This window comes from Talaromyces atroroseus (genome assembly GCF_001907595.1).
Source record: "Talaromyces atroroseus strain IBT 11181 chromosome Unknown scaffold_9, whole genome shotgun sequence".
Classification (NCBI taxonomy): Eukaryota; Fungi; Ascomycota; class Eurotiomycetes; order Eurotiales; family Trichocomaceae; genus Talaromyces; species Talaromyces atroroseus.
Window position 1 is genome coordinate 223,721 of NW_017971441.1, and position 24,738 is coordinate 248,458.

At 48.8% G+C, this 24,738-nt stretch overlaps 9 protein-coding genes across 9 annotated transcripts; 5 read left to right on the top strand and 4 right to left on the bottom strand.

Moving 5' to 3' along the window:
• Positions 1 to 1,905: 1,905 nt before the first annotated feature.
• On the bottom strand, positions 1,906 to 3,637 carry UA08_06462 (hypothetical protein; the record flags this gene model as incomplete). The annotated part of the gene is made up of 3 exons (XM_020269238.1): positions 1,906 to 2,469; positions 2,522 to 3,274; positions 3,329 to 3,637. 3 exons carry the CDS (start codon positions 3,635 to 3,637, stop codon positions 1,906 to 1,908), a joined length of 1,626 nt encoding a protein of 541 aa, XP_020118467.1.
• A 1,239-nt stretch (positions 3,638 to 4,876) lies between these two features.
• UA08_06463 (hypothetical protein) lies at positions 4,877 to 5,434 on the bottom strand (the record flags this gene model as incomplete). The annotated part of the gene is made up of 1 exon (XM_020269240.1): positions 4,877 to 5,434. The coding sequence occupies one exon, from the start codon at positions 5,432 to 5,434 to the stop codon at positions 4,877 to 4,879; it is 558 nt and encodes a 185-aa protein (XP_020118460.1).
• Positions 5,435 to 6,633: 1,199 nt separating this feature from the next.
• On the bottom strand, positions 6,634 to 9,322 carry UA08_06464 (Glucan 1,3-beta-glucosidase; the record flags this gene model as incomplete). Its single annotated transcript, XM_020269241.1, has 4 exons — positions 6,634 to 7,111; positions 7,201 to 8,389; positions 8,483 to 8,941; positions 9,010 to 9,322. 4 exons carry the CDS (start codon positions 9,320 to 9,322, stop codon positions 6,634 to 6,636), a joined length of 2,439 nt encoding a protein of 812 aa, XP_020118376.1.
• Positions 9,323 to 11,230: 1,908 nt separating this feature from the next.
• UA08_06465 (hypothetical protein) lies at positions 11,231 to 12,571 on the top strand (the record flags this gene model as incomplete). The annotated part of the gene is made up of 1 exon (XM_020269242.1): positions 11,231 to 12,571. One exon carries the CDS (start codon positions 11,231 to 11,233, stop codon positions 12,569 to 12,571), a length of 1,341 nt encoding a protein of 446 aa, XP_020118149.1.
• Positions 12,572 to 13,125: 554 nt separating this feature from the next.
• UA08_06466 (hypothetical protein) lies at positions 13,126 to 14,361 on the top strand (the record flags this gene model as incomplete). The annotated part of the gene is made up of 1 exon (XM_020269243.1): positions 13,126 to 14,361. The coding sequence occupies one exon, from the start codon at positions 13,126 to 13,128 to the stop codon at positions 14,359 to 14,361; it is 1,236 nt and encodes a 411-aa protein (XP_020118148.1).
• Positions 14,362 to 14,764: 403 nt separating this feature from the next.
• UA08_06467 (hypothetical protein) lies at positions 14,765 to 15,525 on the top strand (the record flags this gene model as incomplete). The annotated part of the gene is made up of 2 exons (XM_020269244.1): positions 14,765 to 14,951; positions 15,017 to 15,525. 2 exons carry the CDS (start codon positions 14,765 to 14,767, stop codon positions 15,523 to 15,525), a joined length of 696 nt encoding a protein of 231 aa, XP_020118381.1.
• A 469-nt stretch (positions 15,526 to 15,994) lies between these two features.
• UA08_06468 (hypothetical protein) lies at positions 15,995 to 17,266 on the top strand (the record flags this gene model as incomplete). The annotated part of the gene is made up of 2 exons (XM_020269245.1): positions 15,995 to 16,034; positions 16,200 to 17,266. 2 exons carry the CDS (start codon positions 15,995 to 15,997, stop codon positions 17,264 to 17,266), a joined length of 1,107 nt encoding a protein of 368 aa, XP_020118382.1.
• Positions 17,267 to 17,723: 457 nt separating this feature from the next.
• UA08_06469 (hypothetical protein) lies at positions 17,724 to 21,327 on the bottom strand (the record flags this gene model as incomplete). Its single annotated transcript, XM_020269246.1, has 2 exons — positions 17,724 to 21,015; positions 21,080 to 21,327. The coding sequence occupies 2 exons, from the start codon at positions 21,325 to 21,327 to the stop codon at positions 17,724 to 17,726; spliced, it is 3,540 nt and encodes a 1,179-aa protein (XP_020118383.1).
• Positions 21,328 to 22,112: 785 nt separating this feature from the next.
• UA08_06470 (hypothetical protein) lies at positions 22,113 to 24,079 on the top strand (the record flags this gene model as incomplete). Its single annotated transcript, XM_020269247.1, has 3 exons — positions 22,113 to 22,249; positions 22,323 to 23,808; positions 23,903 to 24,079. 3 exons carry the CDS (start codon positions 22,113 to 22,115, stop codon positions 24,077 to 24,079), a joined length of 1,800 nt encoding a protein of 599 aa, XP_020118384.1.
• Between the last annotated feature and the right edge of the window lie 659 nt (positions 24,080 to 24,738).

The following is a 24,738-nucleotide window of genomic DNA, read 5'->3' on the forward strand; positions in this document are numbered from 1 at the left end:
AGTCATCTGACTGATGATTGGTTACATCTATGAATTATCTATAGAATTCTTCGAATTTTAGCTATCCTTTTGATTTCTCTCTCAACATATTGGCCGAGTCCGAATAATATTCGTAGAACCCTCTGTAAAATAAAGGCATTGTGGTCTGTACGTTTCAAGTTCCTGAAGTCATCATTAGATGAAGCATCATCTTTGATTACCAAAAATGCGCATAGCAGCAAAATGTATGTCTTATCTTATATCATGGATACTTAGGTATCAGTCACCATCAAGTTCCCAAATGACTTTTCTCTCCTCGTGACTATTTACCTACCTAGGCAACCACAAACATCGCGGGTCACACATATCACGTAATCTGATCTCATGCGCCAATTCCCAGGGTTCGCGATATCTACTCAAGAATGAGAGGTAAATAAAGTGCTTTCGAAATAGATGGAAAATTATCTATCAAAAAGAAAGCATGTTCATCAAAGTCAATTATTGACTCTCCATTCCGTGGCAATTCTAGAGTGACATTGTCGTGTCATAGGATTTATATATATGGTCTACGCACATGGAAGACATTCACTTCCCTTTCCTCGAATCTTATGATATAGGTTTTTCTTTACTATCAGAGGACAGGTCTTTGTGTCCAACATTACGCGAGAACAATGATTTCAGTGAAAATCGCTCCTTTGACTCTTACTCTTGTGGAAGTTCTCATATTCCTTTTACGACAAGCATCAGCAGTTTGGTCAATTTTGTCACAGGGTGACGTTTTAATCATATCAATCTTCATATTCCGCTACTTGCGATTGATTGTCCGCACTATATCCTTTTGGTTTCTGTATCGCCCTGCAGTCATCCAAGACAAACCGCTATACAAGCCCTGCGACGCTGATGAAATATTGGTTACGCAACGACTTCAATCACACAAAGCCCCCATCACAGTGCTCTGGAATGCTTGCTGTAGCTAACAAACGTATTCAGATAGCCTGCGCTATTCCCAGCATTCAAACGACCATTACAGCTAATTTCGATGACCACGTCCTCTAGCATTCCCCCAACTTCATGCCCACGGTTTTAGCTGTCTTTGAAGACCCCAAAGTAGATGCAGTTGGTACTAATAAACGTGTGATCCGCACTGAAAAAGGCTCCAACGCTACATTGTTTTGGAATATGCTCGGTGCCTTACCTGGAACGGCAGAACTTCGACGTTAGAGCGATTAACGCTCTTGACGGTGGTATGTTTATTAATTCAGGTCGTCCTATGCACATCGCACCAGTATCTTGCAACCTGAAGAATTTTTGAGTGGGTTCCTGAATGAACGCCTTTTCTTCGATCTTTTCGGGCCCCTCAACTGCGACGATGGTAACTTCATTACTTGTTTTGAAACTAAACACGGCTGAGACATCAAAATTCAAAGTTGCGAGGATGCGCTTGTCGAAACACCCCTGGGTACGTATCCAAAATACATTTCACAATGTCTCCGGTCGGTGAGAACGAACTGGAGAAGCAACGCTGTAAGTTTATTCACAAGTCGCACCCCTTGGAAACGGCATCCATGGTGTGTGTATGCCGTGTATTCCACCAGTTTTGTGAACTTTGCTCTCCTTTATGACAGTGCACATGTTTATAGTGTCAGTCAAACAACCTGGGGGAGCAAATTCGCAGTCATCTATATGATGATTTGGATCTTCACGAGTAAAATGGTTATTTTTTGTCTTGTTTTTTAATGTAACGTCAGTCTGTAACTGCGCCATTTGTATGTTTCCGAGGTCTTAATCCTAGGCCACCAATTTAAGAGGGAAAGCCTCATAGATAACAGTTTACACAATAATACGGCATTACTACTTCTTTCTATAAGTTTTAATTGATTAAGAATTCATATTTAGTGAACAGCACAGAAAGGCGAAAAAGAAAGATCATCCTCTCCTCTTCTTCCATCCCACAAACAAAGATAGCAAGCCCCCAAACCCAGCCAAAGCTGTCAGAATACGCATCAAGTCGTCAAAGCTCAAGGCATATATTCGCGGTATCGTCGAATGAAAGTTATGAATCGCCAATCTAGTACGAAACCCTGACTCAGCACCGGCAATGGCAAGACAAAATCCAGATGTTCGAATAAAAACAGCAATCAGAGATGCATCTCGAGCAGTTGTAGAGTTTGACATTTCTCGGAATGCTCTATGGGTAGCAGATATTGTCAATCCGTGGGCCAGACCAGTGACAAGGGTAACAAGAGCACAGACTCCGCGTTTTGTACTGGTGTCGAAAGTAGTGAAAATAGCAGATGATATGATATTCAAAGCCCAACCAAGCCAAAGTATCCAGCAAAAGTGGCATAGCTTTGCAGGTATTAGACTTGCCAGAGAAGTGGACACGAAGAGAGTTGAAACCATAGGAATAAGGATAGCCCCGGCCAAAGTAGGAGATAAACCATGTACTCTTCGCAAGTAAACCGGGATATAGATGATTTGTACAGCCATCTGACCAATGTCGGTTAGCGGAAAATACCCTTATTTGAAGAAAGTTACATACCACAATACTCTGGATAAAGACACAGAAATACGTGACAGGAGAGATCCTGAGAATATGAAGGGGCAGAAAAGGTCTTGATGCACCTGATCTCTCATACAGGACCGTAGCTATCATTCCAACAGCCCCAGCAACAAGCGCCAAAAGTACTTCCCACTTCAACTCCCTTTGGAGACTTGATGCCCACGTAAGTCCAAGAAGCAGCGAGGCCATGCTACCAGCGAACATCGATATGCCCGTCCAGTCGACCTTCATTATCCTTATCTTTGAGTCCAGTCGCTCGCCAACAGGTTTAACGGCAAATGGGGTGGAAATTAATAGCAGAAAGCAGAAAGGAGCTGAGACGTAGAAGACCCATTTCCAATCAGCTGGCTTTTTCAAGAAGACGCCTGCTAGAACCAGTCCCACGCTCACACCTATTGCGCTGCTGGAAAGTATGATGCAGTTGTAGAATGGTCTGCGTTTATCGGAGATCATATCTTTCAGTATTAAGTGTGGAATTGATACCATCGATGCAGCTCCAGCTCCTTGGACGCCACGCCCAATAAGGAGCACTGGGAAGAGCGACGGTGCCGCGGAGAGAAGTATCAAGCCGATACTGAAGGTAGATATACCTCCCATGAGCAGATATCGACGGCCGAATATACTCGTCATAGCAACATAACCCCGTTGAAATGCCGCATTTGCCAGGAAGTAGACTGTAATGGGCCAAATAGCGCCTTTGGCTGGTTTGACATGGTATATCTCGGAAATATCCTATCAAAGTTAGGGCATGAACCAAGTGAAAAGTATATAGAAAAGGAGTCTTACAGGTAGAACTGGGACCAATATCACGGCGTCCAGTGAAACCATCATAGCCATAAGGGCAAAACAGCCCACCATCCCCAATTCACTGGAATATGAGATCCATGGCTGTTGTGTTTGATCACTTGCCGCATCGCTAGCTTGAAGTTCAACAGTACTGTCGTTGTTGTTGCTCTCAATGTTCAGAGTGCTCTGTGAGGCTATGGGATAAGTTGCGACGAGGGTTGTTGGTTCCTTGGAAACAGCTGGAGAACCAGAGTTGTCTTGTATATGAAGTCCCGGCCTTTTTGTTGTCATAGCTTGAAGGGGGTCCATAATTCTGTCGATAAATTAGCACTAAAGATGTACGTGAGCAATTTCTATGTTCGCTCGTAGCTTCGGCGCGACTTGGGAATAGTATCATAATAGCCTGTTTCATTTAATATGTGAAAATAACCACAAGATTTTAAAGTTCAAGCTCGAAAATAAATTAGGTCAAAACCGAATTGTTTGGTTATAATAACTGTCAACCAAGTTCGGAATGCTGGTATGACGGATAGACGGGCCGAAAGCGTGAGATTAGGGCTTCATATTGACCAATCGAGAATTTATACGTAGGGGTGAAATGCGTAGTTTACATCCGCGTTGATCCATTGGTAAATTTCACCGGGATGCGGGTCACTTGCTTGGGTTTACTGCAATGCTTATATCTAAGGAATGTGAGAGGGTTGCTGTGGAATGAGGACTGGTAGTCTTGATAGTAACTAGGTAGTATTAATAATCGAGCGTCGTATGAGTTAAGATGACCAGGTTCCATTCATTGATTACTAGGCATGAGTTTATCTGTCGGTCTTATAAGTTCAGCGCATCATGATGCTCTGACCTGCACGACAGGAGTTCACGCCAGGAGTCCGTAGATTTGATCCGTTGCTGGTGTTCAGTAAATACCCCACTATATTCTATTACCCATAGGTCAAACCCTGCTCACCATCTTACCGTCTCTTTGGACCAGTATATTACAATCGACTCCGAGTACCTCCCTGTGTCGAGTCGATATGACTTCTTAGGGCTTTAAAAGGAAATGTGGGGCACTGTTAATTCTATTGGCCAGACCGCTATGTAGTGGTCGTCGTCATCTTCAATCTGTTCGCTTCTGATTGGTGAATTTACTCGAACGACTGTTAAGGATTTTTTGGAAGAGAAGTTCGAATTTTTGATAGATTTAGAATTTTCATTATTTTCAATTTTCGAATTTTTTGTGTATAAAGGTGATCCATCATATAATTACAGTATACAATAACCCCTAGGGGTATCGTCAAACAGAAAATGGTATCATCAAGTAACAAAGAAAAAGCTCCTTAGGATTACCACAACATAGCCAACATACTCCTCATTATTAATATTAACAATGGAAAGACAGTCGCTGAAGTACATGGATGCTCGCTAAAAAGCATGTGGCAAAGAAAAATGAAAGAAATCTATAGAGCGTAATGAGTTAAGTCTCGACTGGTTTTTGGAGACTTTGTTTCGAGACTTTTTAACTTGACTTTTGGCAAGGAAAGTTTAATGGCCAGCTTATTCTGCAGAAGAAGGACCAAGGTTCAAAGTCATGCTGACAGTGTCGGGGCAACCGTGAGTGGCTTGGTCGTCAGTGGGGAAGAGATAAGCGTCAGCACAGGCAGTGTCACCAGGCTTGCAGGTGGCAGAAGGGCAGTTGCCAGAATCGTTCGAGGTGACAGCAAAGCCTGCGGTGGTGAAAGTGGAGTTGCCGCCCATGTTGATGCAAGAAAGATCCCAGTAGATAGTGGGCTCGACGAGGGTGTACTCGTACTGCAAGACATCTGACTGGTCGGGAGTGGTGGACATCTTGATGGAGATGCCGCCACCGTCGGGGTTGAGGCGCCAGTTCTCAGAGTAATCTTGTCCACCGGCGGTCAGAGTAACCATTTCGCTGTCAGCGGTATTGCTGACGGACCAGAGGTAGATGGTTTGATCCATGTTATTGACGATGGTAACACCACCGCCAGTGCTGGCAGAGGTGCTGTTGGTGTCGCGGCTCTTAATGGCCGTAGGAAGAGCAGAGGCCAGTGCGCCAAGGGAGGCGAAGGCAGCGAGGGTCTTGGTGAACATCATGTTGTAAAGAATGTTGGTTATAAAAGATAATTTGTTTATAGAGAATGTGATGTTTACTCTTGTCAAAGAGTTGTTCAAAAGGTTGGCCTCACGAAAAGAATGTATTGGTTGAATGTGAATGAATGAATGAACACTCTACAAGGAGAGCTTCTGTCTGGTGGATGAGGTGCAATAGAAAAAGAACGAGAAGCAGTCAGATAGGCACATGGCTCCCTTATATAACCTTTATTTCCTCCAAGCCTCCGACGATAAGCCGGTGAGAAATAAAAAATTTTCGTTCTCGTCGACATTTAGCCGATGAACAGCCAAAGATATCCCAGCGAACAGCATTTTAGTGGTTCTGTTCCTGTGCCTGTGCCTGATCCAGAATGGTCCAGCCATCGGGGCAAAGGCGACAGAGGGAAGGGCCCATGGCTCTAGATTTTGACCAGTCGATGGAAAACAAGCTGATTAGCTGCGGGTTAAGGCAAGGCCATTGCGTTGGCGTGAGTCGCAAATCATATTGGGACCCTGAGGTGACCGAACCATGGTATGGCACCGGCAAGACGAAAGAAAACCGCGCAGAGCGGACTCATGGAGGGTCACACGTTCTAAAAGTCCTTGACGACTAAAGGACCCACTCAAAGGGCCCACCTTGACACCGGCCCTGCAAATAAGGTTAAAATAACGCGCTGCGGGGACTCCACCAGAACACCTCATATTGGCCAGTTTGCGCTGGAAGATCTCTCATTGATCGACCGGAGTATACAAAAACTGGGGTAGACTCACGTGCTGTGACGAATTCCGTGGCGATAAAGACGCAAAACTGTAAGTCTTCCGTGGGTTAACTCAAACTGGATTGGCAAATCTCCGAGGTGAACCAAGAACTGATCCATATAAAAGGTCGCAGCCTGACAGTCTGCGCTGCTGCTGTGGGCCCGGTCTAGAACCATCGCAGGTGGTCGACGCGCAATCCTCGTTTCGAATTGTTGATGCCTTAACAACCTCAGAGAACATGGCAGAAATGATTACGAAGTTGACAGCTGATAGAGAATGCAAACTATAAAACAATGAAACTTTTTCATTTGCGAACCTATTGGGTGCCTTGTCAAATAGATAAATATAAAATATGTACAATGAATAAATATACCACGCAAGTTCTCTAGCAGCCTTCGCTGATTGTCTTCTTTCTTGTCGTGAATTCGTCCAAGCAACATGCTTTAATTGTATGAGAATAGCGCAATGCTATCAGCATAAGTACTGATGTTGTCCGAATAATCCGCTTCACTTGTGCCGTCCACCTCGATCAAGTTAGTAGTGCCCACAGTGTTGAGCCCGTATACTCTCAATGCGGATACAGTACCATCCACACGGAAAATCTCGCTCTGGCAGTTTTCCGAATTACCGTAGTCGGAGCAGGATGTGCTGTAGTCATTGAAGAAGCTGTACAGACCGGCTCCATAAATGTATATGGAATCACCGCCGGTCACGTACAAGCCTAGAGCGTCGCAATTGCCTGACAGACAGGTGCTGTAGTCTGGGTCATTCCACGTTGCGTTGTACGCGTAAGGACCCGAGGTGGCGTCTGGGCTTGGCTGGTAGTATGGGGTCTCTGTTTGAATGTATCCAGCCAGGACGTTCGTCGCACCCGAGAACTCGTATTGGTAGAGAGAATGGTGTTCAACAGAGGTACCATACCTAAATGGTTAATTGCGTTAGTTTAGCAACGCAGTATTAGGCAAAGTCAAATGCAGAATCCATAAAAACCAGCAATAAGATAAACTCACATTATAATGTTGCTTCCCTCGATCAAAGCGCCACGGCCTGTGTAGATTGAAATCTGGGTGTTATCGGCGCTATCGATGTCGTGGTCGGCGGTCCAGAACCAGTTGTTCTCTAGGTAGACGTTGTTTGCTGAGCTTGTGATATGCAGAGACATGAAGGCCGCCTCGCAGTCAGCAGAGACTGCTGCGGTTGTCGGGCAGTTAGCTACCTGCAAATCAGAGCCGTCGAAGCCGCCAATACGTGTGTGAACATCCCAGAGGCCGGATCCTTGGTCTCCATCGAGGTTATACTCAATCAAGATGGCACCTGCTGCACCACCTTGGGTGCTGACAATGATATCGGACACCTCGATTGTGCCTGTGTCACCGCTCTTGCCCACCTGCACAACAGGGTAAGGTGCCTCTTTGTTGGAGAACTTGCTGCCGCTGCCCATGATACTGGGGTAGGACTCGCCAACGACAATAGATCCGGGAGGAATATAGATAGTATCGGTAACAAGATAGATACCGTAGTCGAAGAACGCAATACTGCCTGAAGCTGCTGCAGAGGTAAGAGCGGCCTGGATCGCAGCAGTATCATCCGTGGTACCATCACCGGTTGCTCCTGAACTGCGCATGCTTACCACGCTGCTGGTTGCGTAGCTTTGATACTGAGGCTTGCTCTTGGTGAAGTAGTCGGATGATCCGCTTGCCAGCAGGCCCGAAGGACGTGAAGGTGCAGTGAAAGTACCGTCCAGAGTATTCGGTCCTGTAGGGGTATATTCGTGACCTTGACCGAAGGTGGAGATGGTGGTGGTGCCACCAGTTAAGTAAACGCTGCTTGGCCCTTGAATTGCAGTAGGTACATTATTCAATGCCACGTTTTCAATGATCAGATTACCCGCGCTCGCAGGAGTAGAACTAGTAGACCTGGCAGTCTTGACGAATGTGTCACAATCAGTGATGGTGCTGTCGATTATAACTGTAGACCCGTCTTCGAGGCTGCCATCCGTGGCTAAGAGCGAAATGTCGATAGCAGTTGTGCAGTTATTAATGTTAAGTCCGGACCAAGTCCAACCCCAGTCCCAAATTTGGCTAATGGCAGTCACGGCGTTGGAGATAGTGACATTGCGCATAGTGTACTGCTGGTTTCCGACATTGAGGCCATACAGACCACCCGTGACAGTTACGTCAGTGAGAAAACCGGCAGAGCCTGAAGTAGAAGCCAATGCATTAGTTGAGGGCAATTTAAAAGTTTGTCGTAAAAGGAGCTTTATATTGTTCGAAATGGTGGCGGAGTACTTACCATTCTCAATGAAAATACCCTGAGCCTGTGTACCGGAATCTGAGTTGAGACGAATTTCGACATTCTGCAAGCTAGTCGCTTGAGCGGTTGGCCAGTGAATACCAGTCGTTGCAGAGCTTGCCGGAACGTCAGTGAGGTCCAAGACTAGATTTCGGATCTGGCGATAGAAGACATTGGTTGATGTCCAGCCCTGTTCACCGGTGGACTGGTACTGGTCACCATCAATCACACCAAGACCGGTGAAGTCAGCAGAGGCCTTCAGAACAGCTGGAGAATTGGGGTTTCCAATCAGCTGTGTAAAGTAGTAGTCGATAATCGACGTAGACACCAGGTAGGTTCCTGCAGGGAAGTAAACAATGGCGGGTGTTGTCGAAGATGTCTCGCCAGAGCCAGGGCTGTAGCGACCACCATCACTTATCGCAGAGTTGATAGCCGCAGTATCATCAGTCACACCGTCACCTAAGTAGACACCCCATGTCAGTTGCCGCTTCCTTCATTTTTCATCTTCGAGACTAAACGCAGCGTACCAGCAGCACCGTAATCCTTGACGTTTCTGAAGACGACATAGCCACTGTCGGCATATGGCGCATTGCCTTGATGGGTAATATCGGCCAGCCAGTAGCTCGGATCAGTGACGGCCGCAGCTTCTAAGCCATGCGATTCTGCAGTGGCAGAAGCAAGTGCTGCTGTTGCTGTGCCTGTCGGGCCATCGTAGTTCACGTACTCGGAGTACTTGTTGAGAGCTGCGTTAACTGCGCTCTGCACTTGCGGAATGGCGAATTGCTCTGCACTCGCACTAGCGAGGAGAACGCTGGACGCGATCAAAGCGAGAGAATGCATTTCGCTCCTACTTTTCTTCTACGTCCTTACACTTCCGTCTTCAACATGATTCCGGAGACCCGGGGGGGTGTATCACGCTCATTTGTACCATCCCGAATTACGTGAACTCCTCATCAGTTACCTCGACAGGAGCTCCAATTTCAGTCAGCAGGCCAACAAGTGGAGCTCTATGGTGACATCGTGGTTTGAGGACATGGAATACAGCGTTGGTAACTTCGTTTAGGGTTGAGTCTGAAATAATTGGCTTCATCAGGTTTAGCACTGGGGCATTGTGGCGTCGGGACTGGAAGTGCAATGACACTTTCACGCGGGGCATTCAGCCAACGAGCATTCTCAACTTAATATGCTCCGTCTACGGTCACATTGGGATATGGTGAAATGTCGGTTCCTGGTCTGTACCTTCATTTCGAGCGTTACTGGCCGTCAACATGCAGCTTCAATCCATGTCGCATGCAGAGAACGTCTCCGTTCTGATAGGACCCATCTTTGACAATCCTTGGACATCTGACAAAGTCTTTTACCCCGAGCGTTCGACTTCCCCGTAAACGCCGGAGGGGAGGAACAGATGACCAGGGTGAGTTTTTTTTTTTTTTTTTTTTTTTTTTTTTTTTTTTTTTTCTTTTTTTTTGATGCATTTTGTTGATTCGCTGGTGGTATGCTGTGATGCACGGTTGATGTTCGCGATCCCTGGGCGAAAATGGCCAAATGACCAAAATGACCCGTGCTTGGGCGCCACTGACGAGGTGATGCTTACGCTTATTGATTATAGAGGAGTACTCAGGGGCCAGAATGCTACAGCACTAGGTAGTAGTCGTAGGATATTAATTTTTAGCTATACGACTTAATTTCTAGTCGGGTCGACGACATAACATACTTTCTAACGTTAGCGGAGCCATCACCAAGGCACCTCAGCGACAGCTCAGTCAATAGAAAAAACCAAATGATTAATTTCTAGGCGATCATATTGTAGACTGATCATCAGCACTAAAACGCCTAAACTCAACTACGGAGCAAACTATCATCGGATCGCACAACGGACCCGGACTCGAGTTTGGGGGCGGCGATTCAGAAGCTAAAGCGCCGATACTGTGTTATCTAATGTACGTGAATATCCCAAGGTCTAGATTCGAGATAGTTCTGCTTGCTCGATAGTTTAGTGTGTCTGATGAATTTTCATCTTACCTTCGTCTTCTGCAGATCCTATGCTGACGTCGTTCTCGTAGTAGCTTTATGGTATATCGTCGTCCGGTGCCCAGAGAGCTAAATGTATATAGGTAGCATTGCGAAAGCTAGCCGACGCCTCCGTCGTTCATCTTGCATGTTGCGTGGTATGCAACTAAGTGGGACGTCGTTTCTAACTATTATGTCCATGTTGTATGTGTCGTATACTCATGTACGTCGTACCTGGTTTCTAATGTAGCATAATTTATATTGAAATCTAGAGTAAGCTACTGGGGCGATTTTATTTACCGAATTGATGCCCAGCGTCCTATGACTGTTGGGCGTGCGAATCTCGACACGAGAATCTTCAGGAATAAGAAGATTGCCGCTGTTTCAATTTTATATAGTTTATGTTTGGACAAGGCTTTTCTTTTTGTCTGAGTATTATTATTGTTGTGAAATAGCCTTATCACTTGCGCTTCTCTCCTGTATCATTAATTGCGAATGTTATCTCGGATATTGCATGTAGTCCACATCTGTCGATATGAATGTAATTGATATTATCATCTTGAAGCACAATTGCATTTTATAAGTACAGATAACACATGGATATGTACCTAGGTATGATGCAAATCATAAATCATCCGCCGGCTTCAACTTCCGCTTGCCACCGATGCCATGATTCAACTGCAAATCTAAAGTACAAAGGGCCTTCTATGAGTAGACTTTGAGCCGATGAGGTTTACAATGGTACAACCTTTATTTCTGTGTAAAATCTTGAACAGATCGGATATCAAGACACAGGATCCAACATGGAGACCCAACAGTATGATCCCGTTCATCAACCAAGCACAAGAGAATGTAATTCATCACTCACCATACAGGAGACCCGTTTCCACACCTCAATACAAGCCCCATCCAACAGAGACCATGAAGGCAGCGTTATGGATGGGCACACGGAAAATCGAAATCAACGAGGTTGCCAAACCGTCCATCACGGAACCAGCCGATGCCATCGTGCACATCACGCACACTACCATCTGTGGCTCAGACCTAAACATCTACGAGGGCGACCTAGACAGGTCCATGCGCAAGGGGGCAATTATGGGACATGAAGCTATTGGCTTCGTCGAAGAAATCGGCAGCGCCGTCAGTCGGTTGCAGGTAGGTGACCGCGTGATCATCCTACCCATCATCGCGTGCGGCAAATGCCGGTACTGCGAGAAGCAGCAGTACTCACTCTGCGATGCCACCAACTCGTCCAAGGAGATGAACTCCAAATACGGGCATCGCATATCGGGTATCCTCGGCTCTTCGAATCTGATGGGCGGCTATTCCGGCGATCAGGCGGAGTATTGCCGCGTCCCCAATGCAGACTTGACATGCATCAAAGCATCAAACGATATTGCGCCAAAGAAACTCCTGGGTCTAGCAGATGTCACCACGACGGCGTGGCATGGGTGCGAACTAGCGGAGGTGGGAAAGGGGGATATTGTCGGCGTTTGGGGCTGTGGACCTGTGGGACTCTCGATCCAGCGGCTTGCGAAGCTGCGCGGTGCCAGTAAGGTGTTTGCGGTGGATAAGGATCAGACCAGATTACAAATTGCCAAAAGCTTTGGCATGGTGCCGGTTGATGTCGCTGCGCATCCTAATGTATCGGACTACATATTATCTCTGCAGCCTCATGGGCTCGACTGTGGCATAGAAGCCAGCGGATTCCGCAGTACCAACACTCCCAAACATGCAGCCATGCGGTACTTGAAAGCCGAGTCAGATAGTGGTGACACCGTCCATGCAGTCCTCAAATCTACCCGGAAGGGCGGTCATATTGCACTTATTGGCGACTTTTTCTGGGGTACCAATGACTTCCCCATCGGCATGCTGATGGAAAAGGGGATTACTGTCAGAGGTGGACAGCATTTTGCTCAAAAGGTATCTCTACCTTTCTGTTTCCGGGCTGGAGATCAGGCTAACGTACGTTTTTGTGCCAAGTACTATCCACATCTGCTCAACCTGGTTGTCGAGGGCAAATATGATCCGTCGTGGATGTTCACATACGACGGTGAGAGTGTAGTCCAGCTATTGTGAATGCATTACTGACTGGACCTAAACTGCTAGATGAATTCGAAAATATCAGCGAAGACTACCGATTGTTTTCTCGGCACGAGATTCCCGGGGGACTGAAAGTGTGTCTTACAACGGAGTTCGGACGCCAATTATACGCAAAATAGCTTATGTATAAGACAATTCGATGGTAAATGAGCGAATGATATGTCTGCCATGGCGCCTTGTACATATAGCGAGGTAAACAACTAGAAGTTAGGGCTAGGGTTCGGAAAGGCTGGTGACTCGGCGACGATCGAGGTCGGCCCCGCGTTGTCTTACTGGACGGGCCCGAGAATAAAGGGGCCAGCTGAAAACAACAAATTTATTGCCGCATGTTTTGACCTTTTTCCTCGGTGGCTTCGGCATTTCTCTTGTAGTGTAGCAGTATGTGCTCGCGGTCTCCTATTTGGCCGTCTCGCCTGGCCCGAGGATCGTGGTATAAATACTCGCGTCTGCGCCATGGTTCAAATCTCCAAATTGAAAGACGCCATTCCAACACCTTCATCTTATCCAACTCTTTCTCGACTTCGCGCAACATGAGCAGCATCTCTGCTAGCCACCCAGTGCTCATCGCAGGAGCTGGTCTCGGCGGTCTTTGCCTCGCCCAGGCGTTGAAAAAGCATTCGATACCGTTCAAGATTTTCGAGAGGGACTTCAAACAAGACTTTCGCGCTCAGGGGTTCCGTCTTCGGATATCAGAGGACGGCATCACGGCCCTGCAATATGCATTGAGCCCCGAGATCTGGAATTTGTTCGAAAAGACATCGGCCGAAATCCTTGGTCTGGGCCATTTGGGGCGCCTCGATGCGCTCACAGCTGAGCCTCTTCCCGCCGGTGGCCCGCCACCGGGAGCTCGTGGAGGCTTACAGCCATTCACAGTGGATCGCACAACGATGCGCGAAGTGCTGCTCACCAAGCTCGAGGACGAGACGCAATTTGGAAAATATGTCACGCATTTCGAATCGAATGAGACTGGCGTAACAGTGCATTTTGCCGACGGCACTTCAGAGTCCGGAGCTCTCCTTGTAGGCGCTGATGGGGTGAAATCTACAGTTCGCAAACAGCTCTTACCTGATTACCCCTTCCTTGACTCTGGATCGAGGATTATCTACGGCAAGACTCCGCTCACCCATCAAGTTGAGGCGGAACTTTCAGACAACCTCCTGGGTGGGATGTGCTTATTAAAGGAAGACGAGGCAAACGGCGTGCCGAAAACAATGTTGCTGGAGGCCATGCGTTTTCCCAAGGCGTCATCTACTATCGAACATATCAACCTCCCAACGGATTATATCTATTGGGTATTATTAGTACGACGAGATGATCTATCCATTCCTGATGCGGAACTGCTCAGTCTAAGCAACGAACAATCATCCGATCTTGCGCTATCCCTGACGGAGAAATGGCATCCGAGCATCAAACCAGCGGTCATTCATCAGGATAGAAGCCAAACGGCGACGCTAAGAGTCCACTCGGTAGACCCTGCGATTCCGGACTGGCAGGCTTCGACAAACGTGACACTTATTGGTGACTCAATCCATGCCATGCCACCCACGGGAGGTATGGGTGTTAATACGGCACTGCGAGACGCCAGCGACCTTGCGCGAAGATTAGTTGACGCCCACCATTGCGAAAAGAGTCTGGATGGACTGGTGGCCGAGTACGAGCAGAACTTACGCCTGTTTGCACGCAAGCCACTTGCGACAAGTTGGATGGCTGGCAGCAAGGCGTTCGGGCTGCAGCCGGTTGAGCAGTGCGAGAGGCTTTCTTTCTAGGTTGCCCTTCACTGTGTAGATAGGATAATCTGTATATTGTTATTTGATCTATTTTCCCATCTCTTGATTTCCGCGTAAGCTGGTTGGTACGTCACTGTGACTGGCGGCAAAGCACCGGCAAAAGTCTCACCCGACAAGCTCCCCGGCCTTGTATGCGTAGATCAAACAACACGCGATATCCACGCACGACTTCACGCTTAGCTCTCGGATTCGGCACCTCTACATCATTTTCCGTGAGCAGGATGAGGTTTTGCTGTACTTGCCGACCGGCTTGCCGATGATGAAGGCACTGCTTGGCATGCTCAGATCATGAATGATGTCATTGTTCCTCGACCCCCTCTACATATACAACGACTCGTCGTACATCCAAGCACATTTTCTAATACATAATACTCCACCAAAAATGGTCTACAACGTCACTGAGAAGGAAGTCCAGCCCAAGGTCTGGAGCAATGTCAATGGCAATCAATCCGAGCTCCTAGATCGCTTTGCTGTGGCTGAGATTTGCAAGGGCTGGCCACTTTACCGGGATGCCTCGGAATGGGTGCATTACCGGGATCTGTTCACGGATGACGCATATATCTTTACTAGTATGTAGTAGCATGCCTTCATATTCTCAACCTTCTCAGACTAACCCACTCGGTCAAAATAATAGCATGGAGTGGCGGCGTGACAATCGACGAGTTCATCGAAGTCTCCAAAAAGGGCCGCGCCAATGGCGACTTCATCATGCATCGCGAGTGCGGAACCCTGGTAGACCTCAACCAAAAAACCGGACGAGCCATTGGCAAGATGAAGACAACCATCACCCAGCGCTTCAACTGGGACGGACTCGAGTTCGACATTGACTGCGACAACCGGTTCATCTTTTTCTGCAAGAAGAATGCGCAGGGCGAGTGGAAGCATGTCTACTACAAGGTCATTTATGAGAAGGACCGTGTGGTCCCCGTTGATGGGAAGAATGTCCCGAAATTCGAGGAGAAGGAGCTCAGCAAGTACCCCTATGGATACCGGCATTTGGGCGTGGCTCAGGAACGGCTGGGACATAAGTGTCTTACCAATTTGCCAACGATGAACAACAAAGGCTATACCAAGATGTATGAGGCCATGGATACGTGGTTGGAGGGAGGTTCTGTAGATAAATTGCTGGAGGTTCCAAAATAAGCCAGCTGACTGAATTGTTTGTATGTCCTTATGTATATGGTTTATAACAGAATAGACAGGGACCTGAATAAGGGATCCATGGCCATAAACAATATGACAGCGTGATGCGATAAGATAGTGAGTGCAACGAGGCTCTGCGGATGTATACAGGGATTAGAGCAGAGCATGTACGGCTAGAGTTAAGGCTAGAATTAGGGCTATATTCTCTCCGCCATCGGAGGAGTGGAGCCGGTGTCGGTCGGAGGGGGGGGAGGAATTTCGGGGAATTTCGTGGGGGGAAAGATCTGCTCACCGCTCGCTCCGAGTTTCCAAACCTCATTCTGTGTGATATCGTGTGATTTTGAGTCTCTCGTTCTCGCGGCTTGTTGCTTCTGCCAAAGAATTGCTCTGGGGCGGATTGCAGATTGCAGATTGAGCATTTCAACACCAGCATTTCTTTCTCAGTGCGTTTGAGTGAGTCATCCGAAGAATGGCTGCAAAATTCCCGCCTCCTCCAGTCGACACCATCGGTGAGCCGTGATTGCTATTCTGTTTTGACTGGAGAATCGTTATCTCATTGATGAATTCCGCTTTTAATTCTAGACTGGAGCAATGTCGGCTTCAAAGTGCGCGAAGGCATGTCCATCGAAATCCCAGGATCCTGGTTCATCATACTAATTCATCTCTGAGTATAGTCAACGGCCACATTGAATCGCACTTCAGCTATTCGAACGGCGGAACATGGTCGGAACCCAAATTCGTCGCCTCCCCCCATCTCCAGATCCACGGCATGGCCCCCGCGCTCAACTACGGCCAACAAGCCTACGAAGGCATGAAAGCATTCCGCTCCGCCGGCAATAAGGCCATCACAATCTTCCGGCCAAACCGCAATGCGGGCCGTATGCAGCGCTCAGCCGATTTCGTCTCCATCCCGCGTGTCCCCGAGGACCATTTCTTGAAGTGCGTCAACCTGGCCGTCGGCGCGAATGCAGAGTTCGTCCCTCCGCACGAAACCGGCGCCGCCATGTATATTCGTCCCTTGATTTTGGGCTCGAGTGCCCAGCTAGGCCTGAACCCGCCGGACGAATACACTTTTGCCGTGTTCGTGATGCCAACGGGCGTTTATCATGGTGTGCATGCCGTCGACGCCCTGATTCTTGAGGACTTTGACCGCGCCGCCCCCGAGGGCACTGGCTCAGCCAAAGTCGGCGGCAACTATGCCCCCGTGCTGCGTCACTCGCAAAAGGCCTACACCGAGAATTACGGTATTACATTGCACCTCGACAGCAAGACACGCACCGAGATTGACGAATTCTCAACCTCGGCCTTTATCGGAGTCCGCAAGGATCCTGTCTCTAAAAAAGTCACCATCGTCGTCCCCGATAGCAAAAACGTCATTGACTCTGTCACCGCGGCGTCCGTGTACGAAATCGCCGAAAAGGTGTTTGGATACGAAGTCGAGAAACGCCGCATTCCGTACGAGGAATTGCCCGAGTTCGACGAGGTGTTTGCTGCGGGTACTGCTGCGGCTTTGGTGCCTATCAAGTCGATCACAATGAAGTCGAGGAATGATAAGTTTACTTATAATGTTGGGGGTGCGGAGGAGAGTGGTGGGGAGGTTTGTGCGCAGGTGTTGAAGGTGTTGAAGGGCATTCAGAATGGCGTTGAGGAGGATCGCTTTGGGTGGAACTTCGTCGTTACGGAGCCACCAAAGGGGCTTGTGAGTGGGCAGCAGGACGTGAATGGGACAAATGTTCCGTAAACTCTTTTTTGAAGGCAAGCATAGGGGGAACAAAGAATACAGGAAAAAAAACCAGGGGAATAAAAGTTTTTGGGTGCTTCATATTTCGGTCCACGCCAAGCAATGTAGATAACAAAGGGTATCAAAGAAAGACTTTATTTATTTCATATTAACAATTCCCTTCGACCAGGTAGGTGATTACATACCATTTGTTGTACATACAGACGCCACTATCACTATGCCTCAACTCCTGATTTTGACGACATATGTATGATGGCAATAAAATAAACAAGTACAAAGAAATCAAACACTTCTCCAACATCATTCTCAACGAATCCTCTTCTGGATGACGTCAGAGAAATGCTTCGAAACTACCGAGATGTTCAACGCTTCTTATTTCTTATGATAAAACAAGACGAGCGGAGACATTATTGTAAATTTACAGGCATTTCCGTGTTGGAGCAAGAACGTTCTCAGATCAATCGTCGTCGTCACTGCTGTCGGATTCACTGCTCGACGTTTCGTCATCTTCATCACTTTCACTGGACGTCATATCGAAAAGCTCCTTGTCGACCTTGCGAGTGGATGCTGGCTTCTTAGGCTTCGTAGTGCCATTAGTTTGAGTATTAGCCTTTGCTTTTTCGGCATCGCGGGCTGCCTGGGCTTCCATTTCCTTGCGCAGTTCCTCTCTGACACTTTGGATGGTATGTCTCTTGTTTGCGTTGACTGGGTTCCAGTTAGGAGCGCCAAAGTAGTAACTGGTGTTGGGGGCGGTAGCTATTCTCTGCGCAAAGGAGCCAGCGGGGATATCGTCACCTGAGTCAGATGAGGATAAGGATTCGGATGAGGATTCTGACGAGGAAGACTCTGGTTTCTTGGCAGGCTTCGCAGTGAGCGGTGCGCCAGAAGATACTGGATCTGACGGAGGAGGAAAAGATTCAGTCTTGGTAGGAGAGTTGGAGCCGGCAATCTCGAGTTCTGAATGTAATTGTCTGGTGGCCATGGAATTTTGAGATAGAACCGATTTCGGACTCTCTGTAGGTGGCACATCTGGCAGAGCATGCATGTCTTCACTCGTTTCCATCGCTGAAATCGTGCGAGTTGTTGTAATCTTCTTCGTAACCGATTTTTTACTTTCCTTGTTGTTATGAGGGCGATCCTCCAATCCAGTGCGTATCTTTTCAATTGGCGGTAGACTGACCTCAGAAGACTGCGACTGCGACTGAGGCTGTGACTGAAGCTGCGAATGAAGTAGTGACTGCAGGCCTGGACTCTTAGGTACAGAGGGCATCGCGCTCTTGTTCGACTGTGGTGGAAGATGCTTGTCACGTGCGTTCAGCGAAACAGGAGTCTGTGTCTGTTTCTGTTTTATATGCTGTATGACGTTGCCTGCACCTTTGTTGTGATCAGGGGTCTGAGAACCCTGGTTCGACTGAGACTGCGACAAAGGCTGCGGAGCTGGACTTCTCTGTAGGGGCGTCGGGCTCTTGTGCAGTTGCGATGCGGGATCCTTGTCATATGAATCACGAGAAACAGGGATTTGTGTCTGTTTCTGCTTTTTATGTTCTGTACTGGATTGTGCTCCTTTATCGAGGGAGGTAGACGAATAGTTTTGCTTCAGTTGTGACTGGGACTGAGGAGCTGGACACTTTTTCTTTAGAGGTGGTGTAGTGTTCTTGTTCAATTGTGCAGATTCCGTGTCACCTTCGTTCAGAGAAACAACACTTAGCGGGGTCTCTATACCCTTTTCTGGTCTTCTGTTGAGATCAGAAGTCTGAGATTTCTTCTTCGGCTGCGGAGCCGGACTCTGTCGTACAGGTGGTGTCGCGCTGTTGTTCGATTGTAGTGCAGGTTGTGCGTCTTTTTCATCCAGAGGACCAGAAACCCTTGCCTTTTTCTGTTTCTTGCTGTCTGTGCTCTTTTCTACTCCTTTATTGAGATCGATCTGAGATCTCTGCTGCGAGGGAGGCTGCGGAGCTGGACTCTTCTGTACAGGTGGCAGAGCTGGGCTGTTGTTCAATTGCGGTGCAGGCCTCTCCTCACTTGCGTTGAGAGAAACAGGTGTAAGCGTCTTTTTCTTTTTCTTGCTCCGTGAGCATTTTTCTGCTCCTCTATTGAGAGGAGTAGTCTGAGAATTCTGCTCAGAGTCCAACTTTCCCTCCTTTTCCATCTGTATTTGCTTGCGAATTTTCAAAATCTTAGCGTCTGACACGGAATCCGGCCATTTACAACTTGAAGGCGCAGAAGAAGCCGGTGCAGGTGAGGAAACTGCCGCGCTCGGTATAGATATGGCTGCCGCTGGGGATTTCATTTTCGTAGGACTGGGCGAGTGGTCTCTGTTTGCGCCGTTCTCGACGAAAGAAACCGAGCGTCTGGAGCGACTAGGATCTGTCGGCGGGGTTTTACGCAATGCAGATCGTAACTTAGAGGATGAGTCGAACGAAGGCGCTTCGATTGATTTTGAAGGTGTGGCATGCACGAACTGGTTAACAATAGGGTTGAAGTTGGTTGATGATAACGGGGGCATGCTCCTAGCCTCTTCTGTATGTATTTCGTTCTTTCCGTTGGACGTTCTCGATCGATGAGCCTTCGGGCTTCTGGTAATCCCTAATCCCATGCTATCCTTTGGCACATTGAGAGGCCGATCGGCAAGATCGAAAGGCCTCTGTGGACTTGAGAAAGATGGACGTCGCCTAAATGAGGGAGGCATGTCTGGTGCTAGCGAAGCAGTGCCTTGATGTTCCATTGTCGAAGTCCTCTGAATGAGAGGCGTGGACGGGATATGTGTTGGCTCCAATCGAAGCTCTTTTGCCGGTGGCAACTCGCCTAAACTGTTCCTCTTTCGCTTGGCTGCAACATTCTGGTCCCCGTGATCAATTTTCTTTTCAATCAAGACAATCGGGACACTGCGTCTTCCAGGCTTCCGCTTCTCTGGAACTGGCTCTGGCATCGAATTCACCATCTCGACGTCACTATCTGTGTCAGAAAACACAGCATTTTCCTCTCCATCATCTTTCATGATCTGGTCACCATTTTGTTGTGGCTTGGTTGCTGGTTGAGCATGCAAAGTCGGTGTCTTCTCCTGACTGTCCGCTGCCTGAATTTCGCTGACCGGTTCATTTCCGTTGTCAACTACTTCTTCTGGTGGTGCACAATGCTCTGAAGTGATAAGATTTTCTTGACCTTCATTCACGAACGGATCCTCTTGAGAGGTCCATTGCTGGCGGATATGAATAGGCGAAACACCCAGTTCCTCACTTGCCTCGCGGCCGCGCAATGAAGACTTATCGTCAATGCTCTCTGACTCGCCCCAAGAGTGCGGCGATTCCGGACGCTCATTAGGTTTTTCAGTCTCGTCGCGCTCTACCGATTTAACAGGTGTATCGCATGGGCTAACGTCAATCAAAGGAGGCAGGGTAGCCTCCATTTCAGTATCAGGTTTGTCCGCGCCATTATCAGCATTTTTGAAAAGCTGTTCGTTTTCATCGATGGTCGGGATTCTAGACTCAGGACGGCGCAAAGACTGCATTCGCTGCTTGAAAGACGTGTAACTCCTACCAGCTGCACCTGCCCAATCCTGGACGACTGAGCCCTCGCGGTCGAATATAGGCTGCGTCGTAGGTTTTTGGATGACGAGCGCAACGGCTCGCTGGTCTTGTCCGTCTGTGGCCGCTCTCCCATGTTGGACGAATACGTCTGCGACAGTAAGCTGAATATCAAGGTTTTCGTCGGGATGGTCGGCGTCGAGTATTTTCTTAATCTCAAGAGGCCTTTGTAAAAACAGAAGAAAGGGGGTTAGATTGCTGACGAACAAGAGAAGCATCCAAAACTTACCCAGAGTTCGGTCGGAGCCTCGCCCACATGTCCTGTATTAAACCTGCAAGACCACCCAGTGTGACTTCTTCAGGGTTCTCAACAGGAACCATCAATATAATAGGTTTGCCAGGTGTGGAGGCCCCATTTACGACCACCCCATTTCTATCATGGTTGCCAGTAGTCGAAGGCGTCACTTTGGAAGACTGCGAGCCTTCGAGCAGTCGCTCCCGGGGGAGTACTTTAACAGTCAAGCGTAAGAAGACCATGGTGCGATGGAGGACATGTCGTGACGACCGACGGAGCAAAGAAAACCGCCAGGGGCAGCAGCAAGTTATCGTATGGCGGCCCAAGGCTGAGGGAATCGACCAGAAGCGCAAGAAGCAGGTTTAACGATAATGTTTCTCCTGGTCTCTTCGTCGTCGCAGACAAGATGAAAGCGAATTCGAGGTTGAGAACGAAAGATGGGAAGACGATTCGGGCGCGAGTCAAAGCTTCAGGAACAGGACCTTCTAGAGGGGCAAGATGGCTGACTCTGGGGGCGGGCAGGCCAATGTTCACAGACATGCAGTATCGCAAGGCCTTGTTTCTTTTCCCTTCCTCTCTCTTCCTTGAGTTTCTCCCTCTTCCTGGGTCTGCACGTACGGGGAGGTCCGCAAAGAAGAAAAAGTGTCTGTCGCTCGCGCGAGGAAAGTCCGGGCCGCGCCAAGTGGGACCCGCGACTTATCAGCAAAGAAAGCACGAGCTTATCTCTGCGTACGGCCATACAGAGAGATGCGAATGCCTACGGTACGGTAGGATGCCCTGTGGACTGTATTCGCTTGCTTCTTGCTAGAGAGCCAGCAGTCTGTCAGCAACAAATAGAGCTGGGCTGAATTGGATCGAGACATCCATGGATCCGACCTTTCTGGATACCTAGCGTGATGTCACTTCCCCCTCGCGACTTCGCTGGCACTTTCGTTCAGAATCATACTATTAAAAACTGCCATTTATCGAGTCTACAGCGCGTATTCTACAGAATTCGCAAGTGAAAGGGGAAATGTCAAGCGCAGAAATGCAGCAGACAGACGGCGGCAAACCACTGCAAAAGCGATACGTCGTGTCCAGCTTTCTCTTCAAGCTCTGCGATGCTGAAGCACGTGCAACCAAGGTGGCCTTGTTCCGACGGAGCGACAAGGTCCGAACGTACCAGTGCGTGCAACTTCTTGTCATCTTTTTGTTTAAATGTATGGATACCCTGACGTACAGTGAAACCCCCAAACAGGCACCATCTAGCCCCAATTTCCGGCAGTATCGATCCTCAAACAGACGCGACTCCGGTGGAGACGGCTTGGAGAGAATTAAAGGAAGAAACGTCTCTAACACCTTCTACCGTTCAACTATGGAGAAAGGGACGGCCGTTCTCTTTTCAAGATCAGGCCGTGGGCAGGGAGTGGACTATCTACCCTTTTGCCTTCTTACTCAAGCCACCGACAGACCACGAAACACCTGAAAGGGAAACTGGCTCCGATCATGAGGGCGATGGTATTGTGCTTGACTGGGAGCATGACTTCTACAATTGGCATGATCCGGAAGAGGTTCTTTCTCGGTTGGGTAAAGACGGGTCTAATGCTACAGTCTGTGGACAGATGCTAGTGCCCCGGATCGCCGATTCCTTGGTCAGTGTGTATCCAGAGTACAACCTAGGATCTACGGCGGGCAGACGATTGAGGGAAGGTCTGCAGCAACTGCAGGACGACCATAAGAGTGGTGCGAGAGAACTCGCTGCCATTGCTCTCAACATATTGAAAGAGATTTTGTTGGAAGTACGACCGTCGAAGATGAAAGAAAGTCGGGATCAGGACAAATGGGAGGTATGGTGGAAGGATGTACGACTAATCGCGTGGCATCTGTGGACGAACGGGAGAGAGTCGATGGGTGCAGCCATCGCCAGTGCTCTGCTGTCGGTTATGGCGGATCTTGAGCGGGTGTATCAGGACAGGGCTAGAGAGGAGGACATCGATCGTCTGATCGAGTCACTGATCGAGAAGAGAACGGCCATGACGAGAGGTCTCTGTGAGTCTTTTGCGTCGTATATTCGCGAAAATGTACTCGTGGAGAAGGGCTCGCAGGAGAAATCTCTGAAGATTGTCACGCTGTCAGCAAGCTCCACAATCCGGGAATCCGTCTTACATCTTTTCGGTCAGACTGCCAAGGAAACTGGTATCCAGACTGTCGAGCTGCACGTCTTAGAGTCGCGGCCCCTCTTTGAAGGCGTGACTCTAGCGTCGTCCATCGTGTCGTCGATCCAACCCTCAGGAAATGGCGATCATGTTACGAAAAATCAAAAGCCCAACATTAAAGTCACCCTCTACCCCGATAGCTCGTCAGCAATAGCAGCTCGCTATGCTGACATCTTGCTAGTCGGGGCCGATCAAATCGCCACCGACGGCGCGGTGAGCAACAAAACGGGCAGTTTGCCCGCGATTCTAGCAGCAAAACACGTGTCGCCCGAGATAAAAGTGGTGGTGCTAAGCGAACTAGACAAGGTGGCTGGGGCCGAAGAAAGACATGCAGAGGACGAGGACAACGATCCAGCAGAGGTTGTGCGTGGCTGGCGACTGGCGGGGGTCAAGGGGGCTGATGTAATAGAGGGAAGGAGCACAGTGAGAAACATCTACTTTGAATGGGTGCCGCCGGGCTTGGTCGACGCTTATATCACCGACGATGGTGTCAAGGGCGTTGCTGACATTAGCGAGAGATCTGCTTGGGTCAGTCGGCAGGTTCATAGATATTTTGATAGTATGTGAATTCTGTGATTCTCCTTTGGCTTTGCGTGTACGACGAGCCTGTAGTGCCAAATAGGTCGTCGATAGGTCCCAGGGTGATCCCAAGGTTGCATCTCCAGTCAGCCCATTGCCTCATTGTCAGCTATATGTTGGCAAGCTGAGACGATTGTCCGTGTTAGCGCCCACGCCCGTCCAATGCGCCCGACGGTATGAAGCCAGGGGGCCGATGCAGATGGCCAATGGTGGCAGGTAGCATGGCTATGGATCAGTGAGTGAGTGAGTGAGGGAGGGAGGGAGAGAGAGAAACTGGCAGGTGGGGACTGGACCCCGGATTTGCTTCGCTCCACCCCCGGACTTTCCTGCAGCTTAGCTGCCCCCACTGGCCTCAGGCCCACTGCATGTCGGCTCCTGATGGGTCAGGCATCCAGCACCACTCCCTGGGTAGCCTCACGCAGAAAAAAACGTCTTCTCTAGCAGGCTGCCATCACCACGCAAGCAGAGCCACCCCCGCTCTCCGGCCATGGTAGGCCAGACGCTGTCTTCTCACGCTATCATGTGGTGGTGCCTGCCCTCTGGACCTCCTCCTTGATCTCATCCTCCATCTTCCATTTCATCCATCGTACAAGCTCATCGGTCACGGCTATTGATTCTCCTACTCGCAACCAGACAGAGTCCTCTCACACCAACCATCAGCCAGGCAAAGAAAGAGCGCAGTGCCACCTCGGCCGACTGACTGACTTGGCTTCATCCATCACAACCAAATACAACGACCATGTCCTCCGCCGTCGTCTCCCAAGCAGGCCAGATCCTGCGAGAAATGATCAAAATCCCCACTCGCGCCCGCGAACAAGTAGGCTCGAGCTGGCGGGGTCGAGTCTGGCAAACCGGTTTGTCTTCTATCTTCTTCTTCTT